This window comes from Candoia aspera, chromosome 1, assembly GCF_035149785.1.
Source record: "Candoia aspera isolate rCanAsp1 chromosome 1, rCanAsp1.hap2, whole genome shotgun sequence".
Lineage (NCBI taxonomy): Eukaryota > Metazoa > Chordata > Lepidosauria > Squamata > Boidae > Candoia > Candoia aspera.
This window is the reverse complement of record NC_086153.1, coordinates 324004514-324023441: the sequence shown is the minus strand read 5'-3', so window position 1 is coordinate 324023441 and position 18928 is coordinate 324004514. Positions and strand designations below refer to the sequence as shown.

The window sequence follows — 18928 nt, the reverse complement described above, 5'->3', positions numbered from 1 at the left end:
TTCAGAAGTCCATCTTCTGCAGATTTTTATGGAAGTAGAGAGTCTATAAAATTGTGAAATAAATAAATAAATAAATAAAAACAACTCTGGGTGATTATCATTCCAGGATTGTACCATATGATAGAACTTTACTTCCAAAGCATTAAGAGATTTTTAGGTTGTCTCAATCTTCCTTTTTGTTCCTAATATCCTTTCCCTCTTGTGTCATAACTTATTAGATAGCAACCTTGTGTATAAGGCTATGCTAGCTGCCCCCCAAATGAGAAATGAACCAGCTTTTCCCATACTAGTGCCCAATGATACTTGGGTAGGCCCTGGGGAAAATAAGATGGAGGACTAGATCATCCATGTTTGATTCTGCCATAGTTCTTCTTTTACACCCTTTTGGTATTTGCTCATCCATCCCTTGTTAATGTTTTTTTTTTCCTAGATACTTTTACCTGCTGTTGGAATTCAAATGACCCAAAGCTTCTTGTTTGTTTGTTTTAATCAGTTCAACCGTGTCCGATTCTTGGAGGCTGCCTGGGCAAGTCCCTGCAGTTTTCTTGGCAAGGTTTTTTGGAAGTGGTTTACTAGTGTCTCCTTCTTCCTAGGGCTGAGAGAGAGGGACTGGCCCAAGGTCACCCAGCTGGCTTTGTGCCTAAGGTGGGACTAGAAGTCGTGGTCTCCCGTTTTCTAGCCTGATGCCTTAACCACTACACCAAACTCGTGTATGTGAATGTATATGTCCATATGTATGTGCTTTGTGTGTGTTTGTGTGTGCAGGTACTGTCTCTCTTTCTATTTCAGTGTGCATTGGCACTCCACAAAGTGTAACTTTTTTACCTGATAGGAAGAAGACCCTGCATTTGAAACAGTCCTTTCCATCTCTGAAAAAAGAAAGATTAGATAGAACTCCCCCCACCCCCCATTCATCTATACTATATTCTTTGGAATCTAAGGCAGTCTTCCCATTTTTCTTATGGGTGGGGAAAACTAGTGTTATTTTCTGGTAAATTTAATATTTAGTTCATACCATGCCTGTCTCTAACTTTTATTCTGTCTTAATGTAGGATCAGCAATGCAGGGATCCCAGGCCTATGGGCTTTCCATATTGGCAGCACTTCCCCATTGGATAATGTGATCCCAGCTGCAGTGGGCGGGAAGCTTTCTCCTTCTCCAAGAAGCCCAGAGAGCAGCTCAGTTGATCACCGTGCCTTGGGGGCTGAATATCCTGACTCAACCCTTGATTATGCAGATCCCTTCTATGATGGGACTGAAGATGATTTTGAGTACTTGCCTGTAAGCCCCACTAAGCTGGCTCCTGAAATGGGAGCCAGCACTGGACCAAACCCTCATGATGAACTTGATCATAGCAAGCCAAGGTCTTCTGGTGCTGAACAGGATTTAGAACTGGAATCTGCATTTCATTACCCAGCATCTAGACATCCTCCACCTTATTCTGTCCTGGATTCTATCTCATTGTATTCAATAGAGGAAGTGCCATCTGCACCATCTTCTGAAGAAAGGACTCCATCCTTACCTACGGTTTATGAGAGCCCAATTGAGGCAGTCACTGCCACCTTGCTGAGACACTCTGGCAATGAGGATACCCTACTGCCTCAAGAAGAAAAGAGAGGCTCCCCTTTAGAAACAGAACACTTTCCTGTCTACCCAGAGGGTGAAGTTATCCCTGAAAGCTTCCCAGATCACATCCCTCCCTTCAGCTCCAGGAGACGGGTCATTGGTATAAATGAGGATGTTAGTTTCAACCCAGATGGTAAGTTCACAAGACTTCTTAATAACCTAGTCCTCATATTCTGACCTTCTGATCTCTAAATCATGTTTGAAACTCTACTGCTAGAGCTGCATGAATTACCAGTTCAAAGTGGTGGCTGTCACCTTTAAAATCCCTACAAGTCTCAGGGCTTGAGTATCTTTGGCTGTTGTTCCTTGGCACAGTATGATGTGAAAGAATTATTGTTCTTAACTATGGCTATGGTTTTAACCCTGTTACTGTAAATTAGGAATATAAGCTACTTAAATCAGTCATGATTGAAGTGATCTAGGAGCCCAAGCAAATAAGCAAATGAACAAACATGCAAACTTCTAGGAAGCCCTGATAGCTGGCAAGAATAGCAGCCCGCAGGGACATACAACAAGCCAGGTTGTGGATATTTAGCATGTTGGCTGTTGAAAATGATCCATTTAGAAATAGAGGTGGAGCCTGGCTGGTTATAACTTTTACATAATGGAACAGGATATCCAGCAGCTGAGAAATGCTATGTACTAGTAACTTGCATGCACAAGAAGTTATATTTCAGTCATAATGTTCTAAATATCATCCTCTGTATGCAATCAGTTCACCAATACACTGCAGTTAGCTCCCTTATCACCCTCTCGGTTTTGTGCTTCAAATGATTGACTGGAGATGATGTGCATGTTTAAATAGTGGCTTCCAAAAAACTCAGCAAGCCTCCATTTTTTAAGGCCTGCTGAATCTGAGTATTAGGAATGCCAAACATTTAGCAGGCCACACTCTTTGCTGTTGGATTATTTATAAATAATGCAGATTTCTATTTAGCAAAGATTCTCCCCAAGGAGGTCACTCTCAGGTCCAGTGTGACCTTGGGGCATGGAGAAAATACATTTGTGCGTGGTTCAACGCAGCTTAGACACTTCCTTTAGGTCACCAGTAGCAACAGTCCTGGGCTGCATGCTTTTGATCTGTAATGGTCTGTTAATCTGTTTATTTAACATCTACATGAGGCCACTGGGCAAGGTCATCTGCTGGCATGGCATCAGATGTCATCAGTAACAGATGATATCCGGCTTTACATCTCCACCTCAGGCTAAACAAGTGATGCTGTGAAGGTCCTTTCCTGATGCTTGGAGGCCATAAGGGTCTAGATGAGGGAGGGGGGAACAGGCTCAAGCATAATCCTGGCAAGATTGAGTGGCTTTCGTTTCAAGGACCTGATTTTCACAATGATTTACTGTCTTTAGTTCTTGAGAGGGTGGCACTGCCCCAGGTAGAACGGGTATGTAATTTGTGAGACTCTTGGCTCCACTCAATGAGCAAGTCTCACTTGTTTGCACAGATCCATCTTGTGTGCTGATTATGTCCTTTCCTGGATTGGGAGGCTGTTCTCACAGTTACTCATCCCCTAATTACCTCCTGTTTAGATTATTGTACTGCCCAACAGGGGGCTAACCTTGAAGACACTTAGAAGTTATTGGTTCAGAATGCACAGGTTGTTATGGGTACCACTGCTCTGTGAGCTGCATTGCTACCTGTGGGCTTCCAGGTACAATTCAAAGTGTTGGTCTACTTCTAAAGTCCTTCATGGTTTGAATCTTGGTTACATACAAGACCATCTTTTTCCTGTTGTTTCTCCCCGACTGGTAACATCTGGAAAATTTGGCATGCTCCAGGTCCCAGCTGTCAAGCCTTGCCACTTTTTGGGACCAAGGAGATGTTTTTTCTCAGTAGCCATGCCTATCCTGTGGAATGGTGTGCTCCATGGAATCTGTATGACCCTGTTCCTGTTGGGTTTCCACAAAGATCTCTTCACTTTTGTCAGGCCCTGGGGTAGACTGGAGGGACCTGCTCCCAAATGGTAGTTTTTGGTGGGATAGGTGTTTGAGTTGTTCTCCTACCAATGTGTACCATGTACTGTTCTGGACTTGGCTGTTTGTAATTAGCTGTTATTTTAATGATGTTTTTAACTCTGTGGTGTAAGCCACATAGAATCACCCAGCAGTTGAGGTCACATACAAATTGACCAATAAGTAAAGGATTAAAAAGTTTTTCTTGATATATTTATAATGTAAGGTTCAAATGCAAAGCTCTGAAGGCTGTGTTAAGTTTTGTAGGGATCCATAAATAAAATTTATTTTAAAGTGAGGGAAAAAAAACAGTGAAGGACTGCAGAGCCAATAACAGCAGCAGAAGAACTGCTGTGTGGCTTGAAAGTGCATGAAATGAAAACAAATCAACAGGAAAAGATTTGCTTGGCAGCAAAAGCTTATCAAAGTTAGATGGGGTCCAGCTTCATATAAGAGATGTCACAACTGAGAAGTGCTTAATTTCATGTAATGGCAGGACCCTTAAAGAGGGCTTCAGATGAAGACAAAAGCTATAGTTTGACAGACTTCTATGGGGGAACATGTACCTTCAAATACCCAGGTCTCAAGTAGGGATGAGCTTTGAAGAAATGAACAATATTTTACATAGTGCTCAGAAATGGTCCAGCTGTCAGCTCTTTAAACATGGGCAAGATACATTTCCTAACGTGTGTTCCAGTTAGCGACACTTCGTTCTGTATGAACTGAAGTATGAATGATGAGCACACAGACACAGCAGCTCCCTGTAAGCTTGGCATAGGTTAGATGAACTATTCTTACTAACTTTCCCATCTCGTTGATGGGAAGTGCTGGGCTATATTTTCCATCATTCCCAAGCTGATTTGGGATACAGGAAGTAAAGTCCATCATATCTGGAGAGTACCATCAGTTGTTCACTCCTCTAACAGTTATTTCTATTAGGAGTAAACATTTATTTTAGTACCCAAACATTTCAAAATGCTTCAGGCTTTCCTCTTAAAAAGAAAAAGGAAAAAAAATCTGTGCCAGGAAGAGGTGAACTTCTCACCCTGTAACAGGTCACTGTCTTGATGGAGGCGTGATGGAGGCTTTCTAGGCGAAACATATACTCTGAGTTGCCCAAAAGACAAGCAGACTAGAACATGTAAAGTCAGAATATTTTGGCTTTGCTTTTGAATACAGTCAGTTGTCTTCTGCTCATTGTCACGTGTCCCAATTCCTGTTCAAAGTGTAAGAGCCCTTTGGGATTAGGCAAGGAGTGAGAGATACAGTGAGATTCAAGGACTGAAGCCCTCCAGTAGATTTTTTTTCCCCACACAGCTGAAATTTCATGAGATTCCCAATCTCGCAGGAGTTTGGTGTTCCCATATGAAATCTTGCAAGATTTTTGGCAAAGATTCCCAACCTCTCCTGTAATTTCAACTCAAAATGCCAAAAGCTCATGTTGGAAACTGTTGACTAATAATAATAATAATAATAATAATAATAATAATTTGTTATTTACATCACACTTAAAAACTAAGTGTGGAACAAAAATATCAGTTATTGAAAATATACAAAATTATAAAATCAACATATTACAAACCTAGGCACCTCAGCTCTAAGGAGTAATAGGATTTAATTTAATGTAATATATTCAATTTACTATAGGATATCAGAGAGCCAGTTTGGTGCAGTAGTTAAAGCATCAGGCTAGAAACCGGGAGACCGTGAGTTTTAGTCCTGCCTTAGGCACAAAGCCATCTGGGCAACCTTGGGCCAGTCCCTCTCTCTCAGCCCTAGGAAGGAGGCAATGGCAAGCCATTTCTGAAAACCTTGCCAAGAAAACTGCAGGGACTTGTCCAGGCAGTCTCTGAGAATCAGACACAATTGAACAGATTAAAAAAAAAGAATATTAAACAGTTATTTAGAATATTTAGAATACATTATACAATGTACAACATAAAAGTCATAGAAGCCTGTCACCATGACCATTCCGGAAGCACAGCTCCCCCATCAGAGAAGCACCTCTATTCTCAGACTCAATCAAACAAACAAGTTTTAAATGTCTTTTAGAAATCTAAGGAAAACTCCCCAAAGGGGGGAAAAAACTGCAGAAAAGTTTTGGCCTTGTAAGTGTGGCCACTGGGAAGGTTGCTCACTCAAACTGCAAGACAAATATTGACCATTGTGTGGTAGGCCAGCGTGATGCAGAAGAGCATCCTTGTGCAACCTGAGAAGGTTGATGGAGAAATCCGGGAGTCCTTCCAAACCATTTGGTGGCATCAGATCAGAGAAGACTGGTCTAGTTCCCTTGTAACAATATATTTTTCCCTTTAGTATTCACATACAGCACTGCCAATGTGGAAATGTGTGAGGATCACCATAGCCAATGCTCTCCAAATGCATTCTGCACAGATTATAGCACCGGTTTCTGCTGTCACTGCCAGTCCAAGTTCTATGGGAATGGCAGGCACTGCTTGCCCGAAGGTATGTCCATTCACATTTCTAGATGCCACTGAGATGTGTCAGGGGTCTGAAAAGTCTCTGTATCAGCTCTGTATTTCCTTGGGCAGATGTGTGCAACCCCAGCATGAATAATTCTGCCACGTAGGAAGAAAAATTAAAACATTTCCTCTGACACACAGAGGTTGAAGAAGTGATTTTCAGCTTGTTTTAAAGCTTAGGTATAGTGGTGTGCAGAAAAACAAGGAGAAGGGGTTTTGGTGAAGTTCTCATGACTGGAGGGTGGTGTTCTTGCACTTCCATAGTAACAGATAAGCCAAGGGATGTGTGAATGTCCTGTCTTCCATTGTACAATCATCTCTGAAGCGATCCCCCTGCCTTTCCATGCTTCAGTCCAGTCCCAAAGGAAAACATCTGGAGGGAACTCCTTGTACTTGTTCTATTCAGATTGGGCGGGTGGGGGAAGAGAGTGACGGAAGGATGTGTGATAGAAAGCCACAGTACTAGCGGCAGCTCCCTTTGCCTGTTCTAACCATAAAGCCAGCTCAAAAATACCGCCAGAAGAAATGGTGTAAAGAAATTCTCAAGCATGTTAGAAAAAGGTAGCAAAACAGAGGCCACTTTTTCCAGAAATGGCAAGGAGAATTTTGGTACAGCCTTTTTAAGCTTTCCCTGTAGCGATGGGATTTTCTTCCGTGCAGTGTTCATGAGAATAGCCTTCTTCCACAAGAGATGCACAAGATGCGTTGGGACTCCAGTCCCTGAATTCCTTTTAGCTATGCTGGCTGGGGTATTTGAGGAATTACAGTTCTAACACACTATGCTGGCGATAGTTGCACTCTTTTAGTTATACACAATGGCTGAGTTGGCGCAACAGACAAAACTGGAGTAAAATGAGATTGGTAGTTGGTGGCTCAGTGTATTATTGGAACTTGGCTATTGTCTTAATGTGTTTTGTGAATCTGGTTGGGGTATTAAGCCATAACCTGCTTTATTTGTTTGGGCCTAGCATATAATGTGTTTTGTTGACCTGGGTTGAGGGTTTAGCATGGTTTGGGAGCCCTTTCATGGAAGATCTTCCAGTTAAGGGTTTTAAAGTTTTGGCATTTTAAAATCCTCTTCTTCTACTGTGGTATAGATATTAACCCACGAAACAGATTTCCCTGTGTAAAAACTTTGATGATGGCCATCTCTGGGATATTCTGGCCCTTGGCTAGATGATTATGCTTTTGCTTCTTAGGAGCTGCTCATCGTCTAAATGGCAAAGTGAGAGGAAACCTCCTGGTAGGACAGACACCGGTTCGTTTTAGTGACGTCGACCTCCACGCTTACATTGTTAGCAATGATGGGAGAGCATACACTGCTATCAGCCACGTACCTCAGCCAGCTGCCTCATCACTGATGCCATTGGCACCCATTGGGGGCCTCTTTGGCTGGCTTTTTGCTCTGGAGAAACCTGGCTATGAAAATGGCTTCAGCATCACTGGTGAGTAGAACGTGGCCCTCATGCAAACAGATGAGGCTCTGTGGTCTCCATACAAACACATCTGTGCCAAGAAACATCAAATTCTTAAAATGTATCTATCTTGTACAATGTTGCCTAGTTTTTTCCTATTTCATGCCTGCTCATTATAGGGAGATGTAGTGAGCTGTGAAGTGTACTCATGTGCTTCTACTTTCACCCTTCTAGACACAATTGTAAAGACTAGAAGCACATCCCTCCGGGTCTGGCCCTGTACTTTAGCTGATACTGCACTTGACTGACATAAAATAAAGTGTGTTCATGCTGGACTTATTGTTTTCATTATTTCCCTCTCTCAACGCTCTTCCTCAGGTGCTAAATTCACTCACAGTTTGGAAGCTACATTCTATCCAGGAGAAGAAAAAGTTTTTGTCCAGCAAACAGCTGATGGTCTGGATGCAGAAAATTACCTCAGTGTTAGGACTGAAATTCAAGGGCGAGTGCCTTATATTCCTGAGAATTTTACAGTCCACATAGCACCGTATAAAGAGATCTACCATTACTTGGATTCAGGTATGATTGATTGCTGTATGAGTAATCATTTTTCTGTTGGAAGCAGGCTGTGCTGTCAAAGTCAACCTTTCTTCACAAGCTTGCCATTAAGATAGATTTTTTAGACAAGAATCCCACGGCTTGCAAATTGGTTGAGAAATTCAAAGCGCTAGTTAACATTTCTGCTTTTCTAATGTTGGTGAAATGTTGGTGAAAATTCCATCCTCCATCAAGCAAATTAGCTACTGTGCAGCAAACTGTTATCGTTTCATTTTGTTTCTTAAGCTGCTTTTCATTCTCTAACAATAAAAAAATAGCATGAATGAATCTTCTTTTAAAAAGGAGAGGAATCAGTGTTAGTTCTGTAAGTGCAAACAATATTTTAAGTGTCACCATTTTTTTCATGCTGACAAAAATAATGCTATGTGATCGCATCATTTTTAAAGACTGCATTGATCTTCTAACACTGCAGTTCCCAGACTGTACCCTGCAGTGCCCCAGGGCGCGGCAGCAAACTCACAGGGGCACCATGGATAATTTAAATTTTTGTGATATCCATTTGCGAAGCTGGGTTTTGCAGTGTCCATTTGCAACATCATGCCTTTGTGACCTTAAATGCTCTGTGAACCAAGAAAGTTTGGGAACCTTTGTTCTAACCAAGCCTGATGCTTTTTTTAAAAAAAAAATCTTTTACAGTTGTGACATCCACGTCTTATCGAGAATATTCCCTAATTTCTGGAAGCATCAACCAAACTTTCTCCTATCAGCTGCACCAGAATATAAGCTATCAAGGATGTCCACATGCACGCCACCTCAGGTTTCTCCGAACTACCCAGCAGCTGACAGTGGACAGGATCTTTGCTTTGTACAACAACGAGGAAAGGGTGCTTCGGTATGCCATTACCAACCAAATTGGACCTTTGGGAGGTGAGTGTGGACTGGGATGAGCTAGATTCTGAGTACTTTTGGATTCCACCTTCATTCTACATAGGTCTCTACTAATATTACTTCCTTGGAAGTGTTGGCTGCCAATCTCTAAGATAATAGTACTGAAAAGCAAAGCCATACCTCTCTACTAGCGCATACAGTATATGTTGAGGCAAAGAGTCATCTGAAGAATTCTGTTTAGACAGTGCATGTATCTTCAGTGAATGCTTTCCATGAAAAAATAACCAATGTTCAGCAGATTCATGCATGTAATGTCTTCTAAATTCTGAAAACACATCATGTATGTATGTATATATGTATATATTATTGCTATATATATTTCCTAGGAATCAACAAACCTATGCTATTTTTATAAATCCTCTGTGATAGATCTCAGGATTGAGCTGTGCATTTTGCATAGTGGGTGGAATGCTTTCCTGTGTGTAAATCATTAGTAGTTTGGGAGAAGAATGGGACCAGCATCTTTCTTTCTTAGGCACTAGACCAGTGTTTCTCAACCTTGGCAATGTTAAAATGTGTGGACTTCAACTCCCAGAATTCCCCAGCCAGCCACGTTGGCTGGGGAATTCTGGGAGTTGGAATCCACATATCTTAATGTTGCCAAGGTTGAGAAACACTGCCTAAGTGCATGCTTAGAAGCATTTAGAAATATAGGGAACATTTATTTTTGCAGGCCTCTACCTGCTTTCAAAAGTGGAATAGTCACTCCAGGCAGACTTTCTTGAACACTGAACTCTAAGGAAGAGCCAGAATTACTTTTCTGACATGGGAGGAATAATTCACAATATTCTGAGAATGGGAAACAGACTTGTAAATGGGACTGCCAGTCAACATTTTGTAGACTAGAGGTGTTTTTTTTTTTAATAAAAGCTTCTTCAGAGTATTGGCATGCAAGCTGCTTCCACTGGTATCACTCTCCAAATGTCATTTTCATGGTCATTCAGTTAAGGGGAAAATGGAAACTGAGATGGCTTTTGACTCTTCACTGCTAACCTTTTCACCCTTTTATTCATTCTCTGGGCTTGTGAATCACAACCCGTGTAAACTCTTCGTGAAGTAATCAGTGAAGATTAGCAAGACTTCCTCTTCCTGCCTGATAATGATAAAGAGATTTCAGAGCGTGTGGGCTGAAAGTTTAGATGAGGTGGTTGGCCCATGGCTTCCCTGACAACAAGAAGCACAATTTGTTGTCTTCCGCTCCCACTTCTAAGTGTATAAACGAGTTCCAGATTTCAGAATTAGGAATCCAAACTTAATGTTAAAAAATGGGAAAGGAAACAGCAATAGTTGAAGGATGAGTGTTTATCCAGCTGTAAATCCTGGAGACGGTATATAGAGAAAAATGGGTCAGCTTGGAAGCAATAGGAAGCTGTGGACCGTTCCCCAAATCTATGGAAGAGAGTGGAATAATTATTGGTTACTATCATAGCATTTAGTACTCCCCGGATGTGTTTGGACTTCAACATGCTTTATTTGCAGTTGTTGGCCTGGCTGTCTGGGGATGATGGGAAATGAAGTCCCTCCATTTGGAGGAGATGGGCGGTGACAAATTTGATTGACTGATTGATTGATAAATAAACAAATAAATAAATGTAGTCCAACTTCTCTGAGGGGTATCAGCTTGAGGAAGACAACCTGAATGTCAGGCTTCCCAGCTTAAATCTGGCAGAAGCTTGCTAGGCACTCTGCCTGGTATGGCTAGATAAGAATATTGCATGCTAGGATGAAGTCATCTTAATCAGTTGACTGTCTTCTGTTAGTATGTCAGGGAGATCCTGTGGAAGTAAATCTGAATTGGAAATATGGGTACCCAAACACATAACCACAGCCAAAGCATAACAGACAACACATCCTGCGCATAGAAGATTAGAAGACGTAACTTTAACATGCTAGATTTCTGGGAGTACTTTTTACCATTTTGAGTTTTTTTTTCTTTATGGAGGAAAGAACATTTGGTTCTTCGCAGTCAGGCACTGTTCAGTTCAGACACCTAACTGGGAAATGGCTGCTTTACTCAAATGGATCCACTGGCTGCTAGAAACATGAGTTAGGACTGTCTTCCACAACATGATGTTTTCCAGGTTGGGGAAAACATTCCCATGATTCCAAGCAAGCATGGTGACTAGAATTCTAGGAAGTGTAGTTGTGACACATCTGGAAAGCACCAGTTTGGGGAAGATTGTATTAGGGTTCCCTCTTGATAATGATCAGAATCATTGCTCTTTCATCTGGCAGCAGGATGTGTGATGGATTCATAGGTAGAGGAAGCTGCACCCATGGAAACTAAGGTTTAAAGTAGCCTACTAGGTGTAAGAAGCTATTTCAGAGAGAAATATCTTTTCTCCTCTCTTTCTTTGCCCAGAGAAGTTGTGAGATAACTCCACAGAGGCTATCTGAAGTAAGTTCTTTAGGGGAAGGGGAAGATATAGATACGAAGAGAAATCTAACCATGACTTCTCCTCTTCTCACTGATTTTCTTGCTGTTCTAGACAATTCTAGGCCAATTGCAGTGAACCCATGCTATGATGGCACCCATATTTGCGACACAATGGCACGATGCCAGCCAGGGTCTGGTCTAGATTATGTCTGTGAATGCACTGCCGGGTACTGGGGAGATGGCAAAGAATGTGTAGGTAAGTAGGACAAGTATTTTAGCTTCTTGTCTTGTCTCAGAGCACTGAAGTTTTGTCTTAGGGGTGTGCTGTGAGTTTACAGATTTGCTTTAGGGAGCAGCAGACCATGAGTTCTAGTCCTACCTTAGGCACCAAGCCATCTGGGTGACCTTGGACCAGTCACACCTTCTCAGCCCTAGGAAGGAGGCAATGGCAAACCACTTCCGAAAACTCTCACCAAGAAAACTGCAGGGACTTGACCAGGCAGTTGTCAGGAGTCAATACTGACTTGAAGGCACAAACACACACACACACACACACTCATATATATGTCTTCTTCAGACAGACTGTACCTCCTGTTTTCTTCAAAGCAGCTGTGCTGATTGATAGCATTCTCTGTTCTCAATGGTTAGTCTGAATTCTGCACTCTTTTTCTCAGTAGTTACATCATTTGTGAACATTCTGTGACATCACCATATCTTGGCCAATGATTAATTGGCACTTTCAAGATGAAGTCAGATTCTTAAGTCTTTTTGTTTGGCACATACCCACCCACACATACACACAGAGAATAAGAATTGGAGATAGGATGGGCTTGCTTCAGACTGTAATGGCTAGACTTACCAGAGATCTGTTTTTGTCCAGACATGTGCTAAATTAAATAGGCTTGGGGCAAGAAGAAGGTCATTTCTGCCCATGCTGCTGGTGTCGGTTAAAGTTGAACTGGTGCTTTCAATGCATTTCAGAGATTAAGCTTTGGAATTTTGTTCCCACTTGCAAACATCTGGAATCGTTTGGCCCTAGTTGTGTTTTTATAGCTGGAACGAGGTTGAATGTCCTAACTGGAATGAACTAGATGAGAAGCCAGGGAGTCAATGGTTGTAATGTAAAATGTGCTGGAGCATCTTGAAAAATTAATGGAAGCTTTCCTCCTTTAGACCTGGATGTTTATTTGTCCCATTAATCTTGTTGCCCCTTCTCAGATGTCAACGAATGCACTGAGGGCTTCAGCAGATGCAGCCAGGATGCTCTGTGCATCAATACACCAGGCAGCTATCGATGTGAATGTCCCAGCGGGTATCAGCTGGCACCTGACCGGGCTTCTTGCATAGGTATGGAACTGCTCTCTTTTGAGGAGGGCCTGCTCTGGGCAGAGGGAATGCAAGACCTGGGCAAAACTGGCCAAAAATTGTGGTTTTGGGCTCAACTGAGGAAATGAGAGTGAAAAAGGAGAGGCCACAAGATAAAACAGCATGCTGTACAAAGTTTATTAATTATTACATTCTCAACTGATAGAATTATCTCTTGAGAGGCAGCAGCGTGGGGCGTCATTAAAGAGAGCAGGGAAAGACTGAGTCATAAATCCATGCATAGCTTTCAGGCTCTTCTAGCCATCACGCTCTTCTAGCATCATGCTCTTCCTTTTTGTGGCAAGCAACACTATGCAATCTGTAGAAAAGCAGGAAGAAACAATAAGAAAAAGAAAAAGAGAAAAGAAAAAAGAAAAAAGAAAAAAATAAGAGTAAACATGGCTAAATCTAGTCTATACTACCATCATTCATTATACCTCTTCATACCTTTCTATCTTTACGAACCATCTGTGCATTGCTTCATACATTGTCATATTTTGTTCTTAAATTTTACCTGTCTCTTTTCTTAATCTCATCAACTCCATCCAAGCACAATTTTCATAGTCTTCCCTTTTCTCTCAACCAGTTTACTCTTCATATTTCATCTGTTTTTCCATCTTTAGAAAATATTTTAGCTAGGTACAAACATTAATCTGCTTGCTCTAATTTCCTTCCTTCCGTCTGTCCGTCAAACATTCCTGCTTGGTCTCTGATACATTAATTTTCAGATACATACTCCTCACTGTATTGCACAATCTAACATACACTGCAACCTTATCTCTAGCTCTTTTGTTATCACCATTCACTGGAGTGTAACATGCAACTATCAGCAATCTACGGATTTTACTTTCATAGGCACCCACAGTAACCTGGATGACAACAATCCATGCTTTATGGAATAAGTTTTAGCCTTTTTATTCTTAATTAAACCTATATATTTGCTTTTCTGAATGTATTCATCAATACCACTTCACAAGATTGGACCCTCTTGAGATCCATCACAGTACATTCTCCCTCTTTTTCTTACTCAGAAACATACAACGTACTCATTTTTCTTTCTTTCTTTCATTTCATTTGTTGATTCATGCTGTTTGCCATTTACTCCTCTTACATTCCTAATCTCAATCTTCCATGTGCCCTGATCCTCACCAAATGGACCTGTGAATATTGATCGCCATTGATCATAGCGTTGGGCAGCCAAGGCTTTTACATAACGCTTTATAGTAAGATGGAGAGATGTAGACTAGTCTTAATCATGTGTATGGCATATTCAGAGTTTCCTGTTAATGGTAAGGACAATGCCTGCCATATTAGGCACATTGTAGCCAGTAGTCCATGTGCAATCAGACCCAATTTTATCCCAAACATGCTCATTCTATTTGGGGCAAGATGGCTCCCTACTCTAGAGACATCCACATGAGTCTACAAGCCACCTATTGTTGCACGTTTTCATCAGCCAAAATGTATATGCAGTGTACTTAATCATACTCACTTTTAAGGTAGTCAGCAACCTGATATCAAATACAATGAATGTCCATCTCAGTATTGTCTTCTCTGTATTGCAAGGCCTCCCTTCATGATTTGTGCTCCCACCTCCCTTTTTGCCATTAGGCTTGCTGTCTGAGGTTGGTGAGAGTCAAAACCAAAAATAATGGGAGAGATTCAGGTTGTTTGTTTTGTTGTAAGGTCTTATTGTTCGCTAATTTGGGCAAATTATTAATTTGCTTTGTAGTTGTAGGTCTTTTAAATAATAATACAATCTCTTTTCATCTTCCTGTTAAGAACTGAAAATCTCAGGAAGCAGAATTCTATTGGATCTCTATATTTTGCGGAGTCAAGGCCTGTGCAATCTTGATCATTCTAATTCTTCAGCTCCACATGACACATATATAAAAAAGGATGCACTAATTGCATTAGCAGGTGTAACCAATAACACAACCTTTGGCACTTCTTTTTGTCCCAGACTTCTCTGATTTCAACAGGAAATGCATGTTTGTTTTCCAGCCTGTTGTTAATTAACTTTCCACTGATAACTAAGGAGCTGTCAAAAAAAGGGATGAAGGTTGGGAGCTGGGAGAACGGAGGTGGATGGGAAAGAGGCGGAAACTTGAGAATCTATTTGGAAAGTCTCAGTTTGCTGCTTTAACTTCTGGGGTTTTACTTGGTGTTGTTCACATGAATTTTGGCCTTAAGGACTAAACAGCCCAACTGCTGAATATGTTAAATAGAACTAATGCTCTATTTGGCAATGAGAGTCTGTTTTCAGTGCGTGTTATTCTAGAATGAATCCACTGTCATTTGTCATAAACTAAATCTTTGAGTTGCTGGAAAATTCTGCTGATGAATTTTATCGTGGGAAATCCTACTGCTTATTCTTTATAAATCATGTAAATTATCTAGCTCTAGAGTCAGGTGAGACATAGTATGGGAAGCCCCCCCCCCCTCCATTTCTCTATACTACCATTTCTAATGCATTCTTTGGCAAAAAGATTTTATGCCATAGCAAGCATATGCTTTTGTGCTCAGCTCTGGTTAAAATCAGTGGAAAGCCATGGAGTTGTTTTGATGTAAAGCACCTGGAATAGGTTATAAATTTGAATAAAGGAAGGAGCAATGGGAAGATGCTCAACACTTTCCCTCTCTGTTTTTTTTTTTAGAAAAGGCAGTTGCCTTTCTTGTCCTGCAAACTTTTCATCTGTAGTGGGCAAAATATTCCCTTCACCACAGAAGCCACTCGGGTGGCCTTGGGCCAATCATTCCCTCTCAGTCCAAATCAGAGTCAGGCTGTCTAACAAGCTGACTGAAAAACAAAAACACATTGTCACATCATGCACAAACAAGCAGATCCTGAAGAGTACCCTCTGGGACCAACTCTAAGCAAAACAAAACGTAGACAAAATATATGTAATACAAGAGAGTCTCGTATTTCCTGCCCTCATATAAAAAAGAATATTGGGATAGTGACTTTAATCTGGGTCATAACTGTAGGGTAAAAGATGAAACATTCTGGATTTGGGTGAAAAAAGGCATTTCAAAGTGCAGAGGAGGGCTCATTCTTGAAAGAAGCTGTGTCTTTCCCCAGGACTGCATGAACTTGAGGAAAACCACGCCTCCCTTAAAGACTTGCAGACAGAAGTTACACCCTGGTGTACTCCAAAGCACCCTTTTGTGCTTGAGCTCAAAGTACTGGCCAGCCCTGTTAAACTCTGCATATCCTTTTTTCGGTTACTCAAGTACAGCCTGCTCCCAGCTCCATCCATCTTTAAAAGAAATACAGAGAAAAGAACAAAGTGATTGGAACTTAATTGTTGCTGGATTGTGCCATTTCTTTTAGGTCAGAGGTGTGTAATCTGGCCCCCAAGGCCACATATTACTCCCAGTCCCCTTTTTGTGGCCCCTAGAGCCCATTTCACCCATAAGCACAAAACTGGTTGTGTGGTTTCCATCTGCCTTGAGGCAGGAAGCACCCAGAAATTGACCTGTAAGTTCTGAAATCAATTTAGCATATTTAAAAAATAAAACCACCCCATATTCACAAATTCCTGTCCCACAACCCATGATTGATTTATTGATTAATTGATTGATTATGTGCCATCAAGTCGTTTTGGACTCCTAGCAACCACATGTATAGCTATTCTTCATGGTGATTTATCCCTAACCCATTCTTTCAAGTCTCCCAATGGTGCACTCATCGTCACCATAACTGAGTCCATCACCTTGCTGCTGGTTGTCCTCTTCTTCTCTTTCCTTCCACCTTTCTCATCATTAGAGCCTTTTCTGGAGAGTTGTGTCTTCACATAATGTGTCCGAAGTTGGATAATTTGAGCCTGGTCATTTGTGCCTTGAGTGAGAACTCTGGGTTGATTTGTTCAATGATCCATTGGTTTGTTTTCTTAGCTGTCCATGATATTCTCAAAAGTCTTCTCCAATACCAAAGTTCAAAAGTGTCAATACTCTTCCTATACTGCTTCTTTAAAGTCTACACAACCCATGACACACAGACAATCTTGGTGTTGTGCCCAGCAAATCCTAACCATGTGATCTCACTACTTTTCCCATTGAAGCTTTTTTCCCTGCAGAAGATGCTAAGAGCAGCTCCTGTCCATGGAAAGGCTGTCCATGGTGACTTAGGTGACCCATCTGTAACCTAGAAACATAGAGTTGAAAGGGTCATTCAGCCCAACTGCTTGCTCAGGGCAGGAATACAAATGACTGTCTATCCTCCACTGGAAATCCTCAAGGGCTTTCCGTTACTTCCCTTGAAGGGGAAAATGAACTGCATTGCAGCAGCTGACTTCTCCTCCTCTCCCAATTTTAACCTTTTCAGGTATTGCTCCACCACCCAATCCTTGTGCAGAACAGACTCACACCTGTGCTTCAGCTGACCGGGCACGATGCCTCTATCATGGAGGGGGTTCATTCAGCTGCCAGTGCCTACCTGGTTATGCTGGCAATGGACACAACTGCACAGGTAATTGACAGGTAGAAGTGTCTTTGCTCATTGATTGGGATAACAGTATATCAAGGAATTATCAATATTGGATCAGAGGTAAAAATGCCTTTGCATCCAGAACAGAGATATGGGCTGGAAAATTCTGAATTGTGGAAATTTTCAAATGCGTATGGTATTGGTTAGCATGTTCATCTCAATATCCACATTCAACACAAGGATTTGGGCTACCTTACTTGATGTGAAAGGGGAAGAACCATGAAATCCCTGCTTCTCAATTTTTTTGGAACAACCACTGAAAAAAGCAGACATGCACAACTCTGAAACTGACACACTTGCCAGAAAATCTTGACTGTGAAAAACATTCTGGCCTACATCTCTGGTTCAAACTGAATCCAAACTGAATCCAGTCTTGATGTTTTCTACCTCTTTGACAGACGTGGATGAGTGCCTGGAAGGGAAATGCCACCCAGCTGCCATTTGCCACAATTCACCTGGCTCCTTCTCCTGTAGCTGTGGGGCTGGCTACGTGGGTGATGGTTTCCAGTGCACTCCAGGTACGGGTCCAAGGGTGGGATATTTACAAAGCCATCCAAGTACCCATCCATCCCCATCTTTCAGTAACCTCTTCAGCTCCCCAAGAACAAGTTTCCTTAACTGGGGGTGGGTTTCCAAGTTGTGCTAATAGTGTGCATCCTCCTTCTATTAAATGTATGTGCTGCTGTCTCCCACTGGTCTCACAGTAGCTTACAATAAGACAATGTAACATCTATGGCACAAAAATTCCAGTACACAAAAATATCCATATTGATGAATAACGGTATGGTAATAACTGAAAACCTGCAGAAAACTTGCGTGCTGAACTGATACGCTCATTGGCTGTTCTCCTGGCTCCATTTCTCACCCTGGGCTGTCCGTCATCTGCTTTTCAAGGGGTTTAAGCTCACTCTTGCTACAAAATCCTCAGCTGTGTAGCCTCATTTCCTCCTAACCTGCAGAGAGTGTGATGGGAATGACCCGCTGTGAACATGAGCGGCTATATTCCAGCCAGAGAGGTTCTCCCATTCCGGGGGGGCCTCACGTGCCCGAGTGTGATGATCAAGGGAACTACCAGCCACTGCAGTGCCACAGCAGCACCGGGCAGTGTTGGTGTGTTGACTCCAATGGCAAGGAGATTCCTGGGAGCCGAAGACCTCCAGGTGCTGCCCCTCCACGCTGCAGGGTTCCAGGTTTGTTTCTTAAATGTATATAGCCTTAAGTCATTAGCAACCATTTCAAAACAATAAAACAGTAGAAGCACGTAAAATGCATGACATTAAAATACAGTTAAAAGAGGAGTCCCTGATTCATTACTTCCCTGCACCTTCTGGCACTTCTGCATGACTTTGACAACCCTTTGCTGCAGCGAATGCAAACAGAGGTACACTCTGTGACACGTCTTTTGTACCATCAGAGACAAGGAAGGGTCTCTTTTTTTCATCTGAACTGAGCTGAGAGGTTGCCCACCTCTTCTCAATGTATTTTTCATGGACTGATAGGAAAAGCTGAGTTGCCACCCTCCTCTGAAATCCCTTGAGTAGCAGTTTGAGACCCTGAGTTAAGTCTGGTGAACAGGAGTGATTATTTTGGCTTTCTGGGAAGAAAGGGCTCAGAGTTAAGCTTTGCTCTTCCACTTTCTTCCCAGTGGTATCTGACCGATCTACCCCCTGTTCCCCTTCCTCACTTTGGGTATGTGTATGAAGGG

General features: G+C 41.9%; 1 protein-coding gene across 1 annotated transcript in view; it reads left to right on the top strand.

The window, feature by feature from the left end:
* Positions 1-18928, top strand: part of NID2 (nidogen 2) — a 56646-nt gene that overhangs the window by 18648 nt on the left and 19070 nt on the right. The window contains exons 4-13 of the mRNA XM_063290541.1: positions 1053-1759; positions 5905-6054; positions 7271-7516; positions 7865-8065; positions 8741-8971; positions 11482-11625; positions 12588-12716; positions 17062-17205; positions 17622-17741; positions 18183-18413. Coding sequence (XP_063146611.1) covers positions 1053-1759; positions 5905-6054; positions 7271-7516; positions 7865-8065; positions 8741-8971; positions 11482-11625; positions 12588-12716; positions 17062-17205; positions 17622-17741; positions 18183-18413 — 2303 coding nt within the window. The remainder of the gene's footprint in view (positions 1-1052; positions 1760-5904; positions 6055-7270; positions 7517-7864; positions 8066-8740; positions 8972-11481; positions 11626-12587; positions 12717-17061; positions 17206-17621; positions 17742-18182; positions 18414-18928) is intronic.